This window comes from Telmatherina bonti (assembly GCF_933228915.1).
Source record: "Telmatherina bonti genome assembly, chromosome: 15".
Taxonomy (NCBI): Eukaryota; Metazoa; Chordata; class Actinopteri; order Atheriniformes; family Telmatherinidae; genus Telmatherina; species Telmatherina bonti.
This window is the reverse complement of record NC_136613.1, coordinates 33,138,115-33,151,938: the sequence shown is the minus strand read 5'-3', so window position 1 is coordinate 33,151,938 and position 13,824 is coordinate 33,138,115. Positions and strand designations below refer to the sequence as shown.

The 13,824-nt window shown below is 46.0% G+C and overlaps 2 protein-coding genes across 2 annotated transcripts; one reads left to right on the top strand and one right to left on the bottom strand.

The window, feature by feature from the left end:
• Positions 1 to 2,107: 2,107 nt before the first annotated feature.
• mstnb (myostatin b) lies at positions 2,108 to 5,634 on the bottom strand. The gene is made up of 3 exons (XM_079253987.1): positions 4,991 to 5,634; positions 4,329 to 4,699; positions 2,108 to 3,685 (listed from the first exon to the last, which is right to left on the bottom strand). Exons 1-3 carry the CDS (start codon positions 5,367 to 5,369, stop codon positions 3,305 to 3,307), a joined length of 1,131 nt encoding a protein of 376 aa, XP_079110113.1. The 5' UTR covers positions 5,370 to 5,634; the 3' UTR covers positions 2,108 to 3,304.
• A 5,216-nt stretch (positions 5,635 to 10,850) lies between these two features.
• Positions 10,851 to 13,605, top strand: akap19 (A-kinase anchoring protein 19). The gene is made up of 2 exons (XM_079254395.1): positions 10,851 to 11,220; positions 11,965 to 13,605. Exon 2 carries the CDS (start codon positions 12,225 to 12,227, stop codon positions 12,489 to 12,491), a length of 267 nt encoding a protein of 88 aa, XP_079110521.1. The 5' UTR covers positions 10,851 to 11,220; positions 11,965 to 12,224; the 3' UTR covers positions 12,492 to 13,605.
• Positions 13,606 to 13,824: the final 219 nt, after the last annotated feature.

The following is a 13,824-nucleotide window of genomic DNA, read 5'->3' as shown; positions in this document are numbered from 1 at the left end:
AGTGCTTACTGGTCTTCCTGTTGTCTTTCTGTCATCTCCAACCAGTCTGCCCAGTCTCCTCTGACCTCTGACATCAACAACTGGATGTTTTCTCGTCTTCAGACCTTCTCTGGAAACCCTGGAGATGGTTGTGTGTTAAAATCCCAGTAGATCAGCAGTTTTTGAAATACTCAGACCAATAATAATGTTAATGCTAATTTCTTCCTCATTCTGATGCTCAGTTTGACCTCCAGCAAGTCGTCCTCATCACGTCTACATGATGATGTTGAGTTGCTGTCATGTGATTGGCTGGTTAGATAACAGGAAGCTGAGTCTACGTATTTCCGTCCCTTTACAAAGAGTGCAGCTCCTGTAAAACAGAATTAATTCATTTGAAACTTTGTTAAATTTGCAGTAAAATGTGAATTTGTTGACAGCATTTAGGAATTCATAAAACTGACAATTCTGTCATTGATTTTAATCAAAACAAAGTCAGAAATGCCTTCATTTAGGCTCTGAGCCTCCAGGATTTCAGTCTGGTTTCCTGTAAAAACACTGCTTATTATTGGTTATAAGTTAAAGGCTTTTCAGTTTAAGCTTCATATAATATGATATTTTGTTGGTTTTCTACCACAAATCTAAAATTCAAATATAAATCCAGATTTCATTCAAATTAAAACTGTAATAAATCAGATAAGCGATGTATCAGTTCAGGAATCCACTTTTACGTCAGACCTGATCAGTTGTGTCACGTTCATGATCATTTATGGAGACTTGAAGAGGAATCCATGCTCTGCCGTTTAACTTTCTATTAACTTTACAAAACAGGAACCCAGTCCAATAACGGCGTCTCCAGCTGCCTTGGACTACTCCCCTACCCCCTCACATCCTTCTTCCCTTCTCTCGCTCTGACTTCCTCACCTGTCAGAGGTGGAATGTCGCTGGCGGATACAGTCCTCCAGGGTCCAGCTCCTGACAGATGTAAGGATGCTCAGGCTAAATGTTTCCCAAATCCTGTTCAGGAGCAGCAGCTGCTGTCTGCTCCCAACAAGCAGCCTGCAGGCTGAACTCAGCAGCTCAGACAGCTGGCTGGGTGCTTACAGGCTTGCTCGCTGTGGAAGTGGCTGCTTTTCAGCATCTTTCACTCTTTCTTCCTCTCAGAGGCCCAACAGGCACCTGCTGGACTGCAAGTCTGCTTCTGCAGAACTGTGAAACTAAACAGAAGTGGCATTTATACATGAGACCCAGGAGCAGGGATGTTAATGCATCAAGTGGCTGGTTTTACAAACAAATAGTGAGAGTAAACAGCTGGAGACTGCAGGTGGAAACAGCGTGGTTGTGGACGCGTGAAAAGTCCACACTGAGCTGTTTCTGCTGGTGTTCTTCATGCTCACATCAAATCTTTATTTCAACCTTCATTTGAACTAGATTGCTGATCTTCAGTCCACTTTCTGCCACCACTACAGAGAAAAGTACAGAGCCTACAATCCCTCCCCCTCGTGGGGGGAGAAGAGGCTCTGTGGATCCACTCCACCCGGGTCTGTTCTGCGCTGTGGCTGATCTTGGTGGCTGTTTTCCAGCTCTCAGCAGGAAAGGAAGTGGCTCTCACGGGCAGTGCTCAATCCGCCCTCTACTGGGCGGAAGTCAGGCCTCAATGAGGCCGTCAGTGGAATAGGTCATGCTGTCAGAGCGCGCCACAGTTCACATCCTCTCATTAAACTGCAATACTTTCAACATCCCCTCTCTGGGGGGGGGAGAAAAGAAAAAGCAAAGTCAGGGAAACGGGCCGAGCTGTGATGAAGCAGGTTCATGTGCAGGACTGTGCAGGTGTCATCAGGTAGACGGAGGGTTTGGGTCAGTGTTGTACGCAGCTGAGCTCGTGGAGGCGATCAGGTTGCACCACGTGCTGCAGATTCTCAGCTGCTGAACGCTGAGAGAGTGTTGTGATCCTCCAGCGTGAAGATGTGTGAGTCAGAGAGCTCGTCTCTGAAGCTTTTAGGGGAAAAAATGCCCAGTTTTGATTCTTTTAAACACTTTTATTGAAATGTTGCAATAAAGACCTGACTGAATCTGGAAATGGCAGGACTGTTGTACCTAAAGGATGTCTGCTGAAAGAAACAACTCCACAGATGAGCTAGAGATTTTATTAGTTAAAACAAGTATATAGAGTCGCTGTATTACATCGTTTTATCGTGCTACATTGTGGTTTTATACGTTTACCATCAGTGGCTTAGAAAGACAACTCCTAATGGAAACACTTGCATATGTATACAATACAAATTAGCAAACATATCAAAATCAGTTTTTACAACTTTTGTAGCAACCAATTCTTCTTATTGGTGTGCCATAGTGCAAACTGTGTTGTTTGTAAGACAGAGCACGATCTCAACATTCACACATCTCACTGTGTTTTCTCTGCCTTGAACACATTTTCATCTGTAGGCTGCATTCACTGTGCCTTCAGTTCAAGTCCTTCTGTCCAGTAAGGTGAATTTACAATCAGAATAATTCAAGTGTGTCGGGCGGGTCGGGCTGCTTCGGCGGATTGAGTCGGACGACTGGCTTCACCCTGGAGGAGCGTCATGTCGCCTCCTGAACTGGGGGTTTTGCTCTGCGCTCTGTGTAGTAAAAAGGCTCAACATGGGACGGATGAATCTTACAAGGCGTGTTGTAGGTGTGTCTGGGGTAGCCGTTGTGGTAATAACCAACCAGGGTTCGCTTCTCGTCACTGACTCCCATGAACATTCGACCGCGGTGAAACGGCACCCAAACTGTTTTCCAAGCTTCTCGCAAAAAGTCCTTCTCTCTGAAAACATAACTGAAAAGATAATTATCAGAAACGTAGCAAGCGTCACAGAATGTGCATCAGCATGTATCTCTGACTATGACTGGAGTGTAGTGGAGTAGATGGAGAACCAGTATGATCAGCCAGCGTTTTGGTCTAAATGGAAAGAGTGCAGAAAACTAAGAGAAAGGGAAACAAAAGACTTTTTGTTTTGGGATAACTTTGATCATTTTTGTTTACATTCACTCCAAGGTCCAAGAAATGTGTGTTGTGTATGTTTTTGTGTTCCTGCATCCATGCAGCTTGAAGCCTGGATGTCTACGATCTGACTGGAGGAAAGAGAAGCGGTGGAAGCACTGCCCTGCAGGGAGATGCAGCTGTTTATGGCCTCTACTCTGGTTCTATTGCACTGTGGTCTGCAGGAAAGCACTGGAGCTGGTGGACTGGTTGTGTCAGAAAGTCTGGGGTCTGGGCGGGGGAACCAGACTGAGCTCAGCCCCTCTGGCCTCGCCCCTCTCACGGCATGGTCTCCGTCCCAACTCAAGAGCATCCGCAACGGTCCACCACCATGGACGGGATCTTACCGTAGATGATCTGCTCTTTGTGGTTAAAGTAGAGCATGTTGATGGGCGACATCTTGGTGGGGGTGCAGCAGGGACCTGCAGTTCCTCTGGGGTTCGCCTTGTTCACCAGGTGGGTGTGAGGGTACTTCTGCAAGTGCATGTACTCACACTCTCCAGAGCAGTAGTTGGCCTTGTAGCGCTTTGGGGCTATAATCCAGTCCCAGCCAAAGTCCTCAAAGTCCACCGTGAGCGGGTAGCGGCAGCACCGGGACTCTGGAGAGTTCTCGTCGCAGTCCAGGCCCGAGTCTCTCCTGGCTCGCTTGGGACCCTCTGAGATCTTCACCTCCATGAAGGGTTGCTGAAAGGACAGAGAAGGCTTTGAAAACAGCTGCCCAGTGTTTTATTTTTCAGTCCTGAACTCTTTGGCAGCTAGTTTTCAAACATGGCATGATAATATTATGAAACTTTGAGTTATGGAGAAATTAAATCATCCAGTGGTTGGTTAGCCACATTTACTAATTACCCACAGAGTCTGGTGCCAGCAGTGGAGCTGCATGATGTGTGTTTGTCATTGATAGTAGCTGAGTGTGTGTGTGTGTGTGTGTGTGTGTGTGTGTGTGTGTGTTCAGGCAATTACTCTGATTTGCACTGTCACACTGAATACTTTAAGGAATGTGGAACGGGTGAACTTTTATGTAATCAAGCAATAAGATTTAAGGTTATGCGGGCTGGGCGTTTGTCCAAATGCAGGTGTGCACCTACATGGTGTCTGTTGATTAACAGCCTTCAGAAGTCTTTTATATCTTGAAATGCTGGAATGTTTTACCACCTGCTGATTCTGCAAACCCTCCCTGCCACTGAAAACCTCTCCAAGTTTCTAATCTGACGCTTTGTACAGTAAATCCCAGTTCCACTCCCTGCTTCTGCACGTAAAGAAGGTTTTTATATAACATGCTACTGAATGAAACACTCATTTCCAGTCAAAATAAAGCTTGACTCACCAGTCCATCCTGTCCGGGCTCCGCAGAGGTCACAGCTAAATCATTTCCCCTCGAATCAAAGGCATTGATCTCGATGCCCCAGTTGGTCTCCGGCTGCCGCAGCCACACAGACAGCACTTGTTTCACGTCTATGCTTTGCCAAGAACTGACCCCGGCGTTCACGTCGATCTTCAGGGAGCGGATCCGTATGTGCCTGCCCCCGTCTGTGGTCGGCAACAAGCGGGAGATCTGCAGGAAGACGGTGGTCGCCTCGTGCGCCGGCCGCAGATGCACCCAGAGCTGCGCGCGGACCACGCGGCTGGCTTGAAACTTTGGTGTAAAAGAGAAGAAGCAGCACTTTGGCTCTCCGTCCACCTGCACGACGGACTCAGCTGCGAAAGAAAAAAGGAGGAAAACACACTGTAAAATGGAGATGGATGTTTTTTTTTTTTGTTTTTTTTTTTACATCTTGTTGGGTATCAAGTGCTGATTAAATGTTTATTAGATGCACAAAGTGATTCTGACACCTTATTTTAAATCTTTTTAACATTTATAAACACATTTTCACCATAAAAAGATGAAAACGTGAGTTTGGAGGCTAAATGAAGCCTCGCGGTGCCTCGCGCCTCCCGTGCGTCCTGGCTCGCGCGTAAAAGCGCAAAACACAGAAAACCTCAACTCACGTTCAGCAGCCATGATCATTATCGTCTCCGTGGTTGCGTGCTCGTCGTCCTCTTCCATGACCACGTCCTTGTTGTCGTCTCCCAGCACGTCGTACTGGTCGAGAAGCTGCTGCAGCGGCGGCGCTTTGGGCAGGAGCTGCTGGACGATGTCGCGGCTGATGTTGGGAGCTTCCTTCATCCGCAGCTTGCTCAGGATTTGGGACTTGATGGCGTTTAGCCGCATGGTTTTAATCTGCTGCCGGACGTCGCAGGTCGCGCACTGCTCCGTGTCCGCCGGGCTGGCGGTGGAGGGTTGCTGGTGCGTCTCCTGCTCACTCAGAACAACTGGAGCCAAAGCAGTCAGCAAGCTGAGGCACAGCGCGATCTGAGACAGATGCATTGTCTCCAGGATGTGGAGAGTCTTTTCCTTTTAGTTCGCTTCTTTTTGTTTGTTTGTCTGTTTAGAAAAAACCAAAAGGCTCCCCTGAAGAGGCTCGCGCAGCACTGTGGGTGCACAAATGAGCTCCACTGACAGGCTTCATACTTGATTAGCGCGCACCTTTTTATACTCCAACTTTAGCCTCTTTTGTGTCGTCAAAAACTTTGATTGGCTGGACAGGCAACAATGAATTTTGACCGACTGACATGAAAACTTTTTTTTTGCTGTCAAACCACAGAAGCTGAGGGGCATGTGCTGGTCTGGAGAGATTCACTGCTTCCCCCCCCATTGCATAATGCGCACGGGGCACGGACCAGGGCTTTATTCCATCCAGACATCAGAAATAAATGATAAGTGATGAAATGCAACGGGAATTAAATAAAAATAAAACATTTTCTAACATTTCTTTTAAACCCACCTTTCCTTTTTATATATATCAGATATCTTTTTATATTTTTATTTCTCTGTGAGGAAACTTGCAGCTGTTTCCACCCTGATGTGGGAATAAGTGCCACAAAGTGGGGTTGTTATGACAACAGGCTGCAACTCAGTGGATGTCATCTTAGTGAATTCTTGTCGGCTGAAATGAAATGAGAAGTGTAGCCTGTTGTTGGCTCTGTTAAACTCAACTTTTCTCTGAACAATCAAGAATAAAATACCGTCAAATAAATTAGTTCGTTAGTGCCTGTCCAAACATGCACTAACATCTCATCTAGATAGCGCCATCATGTGGCGAATAACACGTATCATCTATCTATCTATCTATCTATCTATCTATCTATCTATCTATCTATCTATCTATCTATCTATCTATCTATCTATCTATCTATCTATCTATCTATCTAACTGTGTTTTTCTGAATTTATCCATAAAAATATTGAGTAATAAGTAAATCAACAGATTGCATGAATTCCTGATTCCAGTGTCCATCCTGAGTTACACGAGGAGACAGTGAGGAGAAAAACCTCAATCAGAATCAGAACCAGAACCAGGAAGGACAGCCATCTGCTTGTACTGGTTGGTGGAAAAGACACGAATGAGAGCTCAGCAAGCACTGTAACTGCTGAGAAAGAGGAAGAGAAACACAGATGAAAGACAACAACAGTATTTCTACATTAGAAAGAGAGCAGAGAGGAGCCCAGTGGGACGTCTTCTTGCAGCCTGGGTCTATAACAGCAGAACTAAAGGAACTGCAGACATGGACAAAATTGTTGGCATTTCTCTGTTAATAACAGAAAAACCCACAAAAGTCACTGAAACAGCTTCAAACTAACAAAGTAACAACAAATAAATAAATAAACCAGTGAAACGGTGACGGCACCACGAGAAAACAATGGGACACGTCCAACTAAGGTGTGTCCTCTAATAAGCTTTGTCTTCAGACTTGCAACCAGTCAGTCTGCCAGTTTAAAGGGCGACAAGTAGTCACTGTGTTGTGTGGTGACAGGGGGGGTAACAAGCGGGTTTGGGTTCGTCACGGGCCACAGAACCAAAAGCAGAGAATCGTCTCAGGAAGTCAGAAAGAAACTCGTAGACCAGCCTGTTAAAGGTCAAGGCTGTGAGACCATCTCCAGGCAGCCAACATGTCGCCCATCAACACGCTCGGCTTCAACAGCAAAGATCCCCCTCATGGTGGTGGGCCGTTGCAGATGCTCCTCCAGCTATGCATGCAGAAAATAAGACTTTCCCTGCTGTGAAACATGGAGCCTTCTGAGTCCTGCTGTAAATCCTACTGAACATCTGTAGAAGGAGCTGGAGAAACATCCTGCTGACCTGAGGCGGCTGCAGCTGCTTGCAGGGAGTTTTGTGTTCTTACATCCACAGAGCGGTCGCAGAACTTTTGTCTGTCTGTAGCTATAAAACTGATCAGAACTGAAGTCTGCTTTTCACATAGTTGTTTCTCAGCAGGTTATTTGTTTCACTGGGTTTTTCACCTGCCAGTGATTTGAAGTCTTGTGTTGCATGTAAACTAGGCTTGTTTGAAGCACAACAATCCCGTAACCAGACTTAGAACAAGAAAACTACAATATCTTCGAACATTTCTTAAATGATCTAAACTGAACACATTACTACCACATTTTACAAAGTGAGTCAGTTTCATGCTTTGAAAAACAAAACTAATAAACAATCTATTGTTAAACTCATAAAATTCACAGGAAGAGATGTTATTGAGATGTTTCTGGTCACATGACATCCAAGTTAAACTGAAAATATCTTGACTGGTTTGTTTTAAATCAGTCGAATGAACATTTATTATAATAAAAACAGTCACAGTGACAGTAAAGCGAACCAGCTGTGGGTCAAACCGGTAGAGACTGCTGTACTACACGCTACATGTTGCAAACATGGTGGTAAAAATGTCACATTCATGTTCAAACCATTTAACATGAAGGTGAAATGGTATTTTTTAGTTGTGTTATGAATAAAGGTGATTCTGTGCAGGGCTGGATTAAACGTGCACAGGCCCCTGGGCCCAGAGTGTTCCAGGGGCCCCCTTCCCCACCACAACATTGTGAAAATTGTAAATGTAAATGATAACATTTCTAACATCTCCCAGCCAGTGATACCAGTAATAATACACTAGACACTGTGGTGTAACTATCTGGCTTTTATTTACATTTTCTTTTATGTCCAAACTGCTGATGTTTGCCCTACGTGGGGCCCAAGTGGGCACGGGCCCCTGGGCCCCCACCTGGGCACAGAAACATTGAAACATTAGAGAAAAACATTCATTCATTCATTCATTTTCCGAACCGCTTATTCCAATTCAGGGTCGCGGGGAAGCTGGAGCCTATCCCAGCCAGCTATGGGCGACAGGCAGGGTACACCCTGGACAGCTCGCCAGTCCATCGCAGGGCCACACAGAGAGACGAACAACCACACTCACGCTCACACTCACTCCTAGGGGCAATTTAGAGTGACCAATTAACCTATCATGCACGTCTTTGGATGGTGGGAGGAAGCCGGAGTACCTGGAGAGAACCCACGCATAACATGCAAACTCCACACAGAAAGGCCACTGACCAAACCAGCGACCTTCTTGCTGTGAGGCCACAGTGCTAACCACTGCGCCACCGTGCAGCCTAGAGAAAAACAATCATTTAAAACTAGAAATGTGCTGTTATTACATAATAGCAAGTGGTAGGAGGTTAGCATCCTGACATAATTTCCCTACATGGGCCCCAAGTGGGCACGGGCCCCTGGGCCCCCCCTGGGCCTGTGCCCACACGGCCCATTGGATAATCCGGCCTTGATTCTGTGTCATTCTCACGAACAGTAAATTTATTTATTTGCCATGAAGGTGGGATGGCTACGTTAGACAGTTTGCTGCCTCCACTGTTTCCCTGTTCTCCTGTGAACACAAACAACTGAAACTTCATCATCAGCTTCGCTTTTCACTCATCTGTGGTAGAAGTTGGTTTGTAACTGGATAACTGGATAACTGGCGATCTGTGCTGGTAAAAGACTGAGTAGCCAATCAGAATGCTGCTGGAAATCCACACTTTTTTTCCCCAGATACAACCACTGGAGCAGAAACTGGTTTGATTAATAATCTTGTCACCATAAACAAACATAACCAAAGTTAACTCAGAGAATGTTGTGGAAACATTTTCTCTCTTTTTCCTTGTTATTGATCATTCTGACATGATAAAGAGGATTTTTTGTGGGTGTAACCTTCTTTTCCTTCACTCTGAACAGCGTGCTCCTGTCTGCTTTTACGTCACTCATTTATTTCTGTAAAGTTATTGGATTTCATTTCCTAATCACTCCTCATGAGTCTGCTTGGCAAAATGCATCTCAGATGATTGAAAATAGGAGAATTAGACCATTTAATCTGTTTTCTGATCAGGATCAGAAGTTTGTGCGTGTTTAGGCATTTTTAAAAAAAATATTTCCACTTCCTGGTGAATCCCCACTTTTAACTACTTTCTAATTAGTATGACATGCTGTTAAAACTCTGAGAATAAAATGACAGTTTTAACAGATACAAGCTAGGTTTCCACAGAAAGCTTTAAACTAGCAAAATATCCTCATGAACTGAGACTGTGGTGAAATTTATCTTAGACTGTTTGAGACTTTCCGTGAAGTTTGCTAAAGAAATGCTTTGGAAATCCTAAAAACCATTGTTTTTATGATCCATATGACAGGGGTGGGAAAACAAATAATAACAATAAAAAAAAAAAAAAAAAAAAAATCGAATATCGTGATTTTTTGCTTCACAATTTTAGAACTGATTTTTTTGTTGGAAAAAAAAAACAACTTTTTTTTTTTTTTCAAATAAATAAAAATAATGTTATATTTTTGTCCATTTTAATGTTTTTATTGATCTTTCTACTTGTCTTCTTGGGCGTTTTAGCAGCAGAATGATAGTCTGGCTACTGTGTTGTTTTTTCCTGATTGAAATTAAGAAAATGAGCCAAAAAAAAGTTTTGTACATTTATTTGTTTTTAGTCTACAAGAATCAGTAATATCAAAGAATCATGAGAATCTCAATTTAAATAAAATCGACACCCAATAACATCAGAATCGAAACTGAACGAAAGCATGTCGTCTCTGCCCTACCTACCATCCATACTCATCCTCCACACCTGAGGAAATCCCCCTCCAGAGAAGATCCAATGGACCCTTCAGTGGAACCTGAAAAACATTCCTCTCACAAAAAACCCCAGATCTCTGATAGGAACTCCTGTCATCCACCGCCGGGGCTGACCCGCCCAGTCAGGCCCCGGCTACCTCCCTTCCCTCCTTCTTTATTCCTTCCTACCTTGCTTCTTCCCTACCTGCCTTTTTTCCTTTCTGTCTTCCTTCCTTCCTACCTTCCTTCCTTCCTTCCATCCTTCCTGCTTTCCTTCCTTTCTTCCTTCCTGCCTTCCTCCCCGCCTTAACTCCTACCTCACTTCCTTCCTTCCTTCCTTCCTCCCTGCCTTGCTTCTTTCCTTCCATCCTTCCTACCTTCCTCCCTCCCTTAACTCCTACCTACCTACCTTCCTTCCTTCCTTCCTTCATTCCTCCCTCCCTCCCTTCCTACCTACCTTCATTCCTCCCCTTCTCCCTTCCTTCTTTCTTTCCTACCTTCCTTCCTCCCTTCCTACCTCCCTTTCTTCCTCCCTCCCTTCCTACCTCCCTCCCTTTCTTCCTCCCTCCCTTCCTACCTCCCTCCCTCCCTTCCTTCCTCCCTTCCTACCTCCCTCCCCCCCTTCCTACCTTCCTTCCTCCCTTTCTCCCTTCCTTCCTACCTTCCTCCCTTCCCTCCTTTCTCCCTTCCTTCTTCCCTTCCCTTCCTTCCTTCCCTGGACGCTGGTGTATTCTCCAGCCGGCCACCAGATGGCGCTGTTTCTCCGCTGCAGAGCCGCTGTCTGCGCTGCGGTCGGACTCTGCAGCTCCGGTTCTCCTCCAGTCGCTGTTTAGAGTCTGTGCACCGAAGTCAGACCAGAGCAGACCTCTGCGTCCTTCTGTGGAGCTACATCCGGCTGCACCGACGCGAAAAGCTGCAGGAAAACCGTATGCTGGCGGCTCCACCAGGATTGGATTATTCCTCATATTATTACCGTCATGTTTGCGTTTTATTATTAGAATATAATATTTATGATTTAAACCTGCATCAGAGATTCTCCATCCCTCCTAATAAAAGCATCGAGGAGCATCAGGAACTTGGAGATCATTTGGAGATCTCGCGCTTCCAGGAGCTGCAGGCAGCCGGACGACACATGATGCCCAGACTGGTGTTCACTTAAACGACCTTGGCTTATCTGTTCTGAGGCCGGGTCATTTCTGGCTGGAATGGTGGAAAATCGGACAATTCTGCCTCAGAGTACGTACACACACACACACACACACACACACACACACACACACACACACACACACACACACACATTGAATCGGTTGTGTGTTTGCAGAGACATCTACAGCTGTGTTGTGCAAAGAAGTCAGTTTAATCCAGACCCATGTGTCTCACCTCATCTCACAAACCGGTGCACGTTTAAAACCAGTTAAGCTTATTAACAAAGTGTGAGCGGAGGCAAAGGACTTAGTCTCCAAATGCTGTTTCACTCACAGGGAGACTCCCCACTCGCACGAATGATTCATGGCCTGCGTGTTGCGTGGACTAGAGCATGCTTTCTGAATGGAGCACATGTCTGCTGTGCAGCAAGGCCTGCAGTCCCAGACAAGGAGCTGTCAAAGTCAATCATGCTGTAAAACCCGGTTATTGGAGCAGATGGGAGACACAGCCTTACAAAGCTGCAGCATCAGTCCACTCAAGCACGACACGCACGTCCCTGTGTCATGTCGGACAAAACAGGGCGAGGGATTGAGTCATAAAACACTCTGAGGTAGAGGTGGGAGGGAGGGGAGGGGAGGGGAGGGGGGTGGATGAGTAAGCTGGATGTGCACAGGAGGAGAGAGTTTATTTTATGGTAAAAACGTAGCGGTGAGACATGATGGGGCCTTGACCGGGATCCAGCTCCCTGACAGGGCCACATAGTCGCCACGGTGACAGTCCTCCCCACTCTTCCTCTCCCTGTGTCTCATTTCACTCCTTTTCTCTCCACAGCTGAAGAAGGGATAAGATGGACTGCCCACACTGGCCCAGTCAGAGCGGGGCAGGGATGCGTCTCCTAGCCAGTTGCCTCTCAACGCCCTGCAGATCCATGCCATAACCCCCCCCCCCCCCATGCTGACGCCATGGATGGATAACTGTGGAAGTGGATGACAGCAGCTCGGCGTGAACCATGTTGACGTACGAGTCAAACGTTTGACCGGACTCCGGCGCTTCTCCCACCCTGAGTGAATCAATGCTACATCCTCCAGAGTATGGGGTGTGTCAAATCCAAGAAGAGCGACCCCGCTTCCCAAAACTCAGACAAGTTGGAAGGCAGAGGCAAAGGCATGAGGGGCGAGAAGGCCTACCTGGTTCACTCAGAGACGGGCTCAGCGGAGAGCTCCCATCAGGTGAACCCGGTGCTGCTCGAGTACGCCCAGAAACTGTCCGAGGAGATCGTGAGCCGGGCGGTGCAGCAGTGGGTGGAGGTGGACAGTCGCTACAGCGACATCCCTTACATTGAATGTGACGTGCCATGACACAGGAAGGGGCATCACACCGCTGGGACCTCGGGGTCGGCACATGTCAAACGTGGAACGAATGTGAGAGAATGAGCTGTCAGTAATTCTGACCTACTTCTGGATTGGATTATTCTTGGATTTGCGCCTAAAACCTTCTTCCAAACGGACCGAAGCTCTGATTCCATCGAGGTCTCTGTGATTATCTGTAGGGAAGCTGCAGCCTTGCTGTGGAGCGTCGCTTCACTGGGATATCAGCTTTCTCATTCCATATTTGTACCATCTTTGTGGATCCTGGCTCTGTGTGACCCGACACAGCGTAAAGACTTTGCCCGGAACCACGATGTCGCTCCTTGCCAGTGAAAGTCTATCCCGTCCACTGTGGCAGTCCCACGATCGTCTCCTCTTACGGAAAATGTTATTAATAGATCTCTTCTTCTGGCGGAGGCATCACTTGCAAACCATCAGGCCAGAAACACACCCATCTGCCCAACTTCCTCCAGTCAGACGAAAGGATCTGCCGAAAGTTGTCTCTTAATGGTTTCCCAAGAGCTCTGCTTATTACACTGCCATTAGCTGGCCTTGATCACTGCCCTCCATCTAACAGGCCAAATCCTCAAAGTGGATCCAAATGATGCAGTTCCGCTCCTCTGGGATCGGGTTTAGGAACTCGGACAGCGTTGAGGACTTGTGGGTCTCTTAGCCATGAAGAAACCAGGGCATGAGAAAGGACTGACAAGCGTTTCCAAAGGATCTGACTCATCAGCGAAGCCAGAATATGAAGCAACAGAAAATCCCTTGGCGATAAAGTTGTAGCCTCAGTTTCATCCACTTTGTGTTGCTGTAAAGCCTGACAGACGTACTGCCATCTGAAGCAAACAATGCAGATATCTAGTGTTTTTTAGGTCCAATATGCGACTTGTGAAGAGGAAAATATCTTCCAGTAGGGTTGTGTGAAGTGCTTTGTTTTCTCAGGGGGGGTGCTCTCAGTTTAGCGAAGCAGGTTAACCGATTGGTAGGCTAAACTACAAGTTACTCCAGTTTTATCAAGTTAGTCCTCACTTTAATCTCATTTCTCTCTGATATACATACATACACACACACACACACACACACACACACACACACACACACACATATATATATATATATATACATACATCAGACACTGCCAAATGAACCTAAGGGATTTCAGGATTATAAATTTTCCTAATACAATTGATGTAAGTGGAATATTCGCCAAACAATCATGATTATTTATGCGTTTATTAACATTAGGACACTATAATGTGTAAAGTCAATGCTCCTTATAAGTCTTATATATTTCTATCCTTTGATGCCAACATAACAAAAT

Excerpts from the sequence above, each read along its gene's own strand:
- akap19 (XM_079254395.1), top strand. The coding sequence starts at position 12,225 with ATGGGGTGTGTCAAATCCAAGAAGAGCGACCCCGCTTCCCAAAACTCA.
- mstnb (XM_079253987.1), bottom strand. The coding sequence starts at position 5,369 with ATGCATCTGTCTCAGATCGCGCTGTGCCTCAGCTTGCTGACTGCTTTG. Across the intron at positions 4,700-4,990 it reads AATGATCATGGCTGCTGAAC|CTGAGTCCGTCGTGCAGGTG; the intron begins GTGAGTTGAGGT and ends TTTCTTTCGCAG. Across the intron at positions 3,686-4,328 it reads AGCCCGGACAGGATGGACTG|CAACCCTTCATGGAGGTGAA; the intron begins GTGAGTCAAGCT and ends CTGTCCTTTCAG.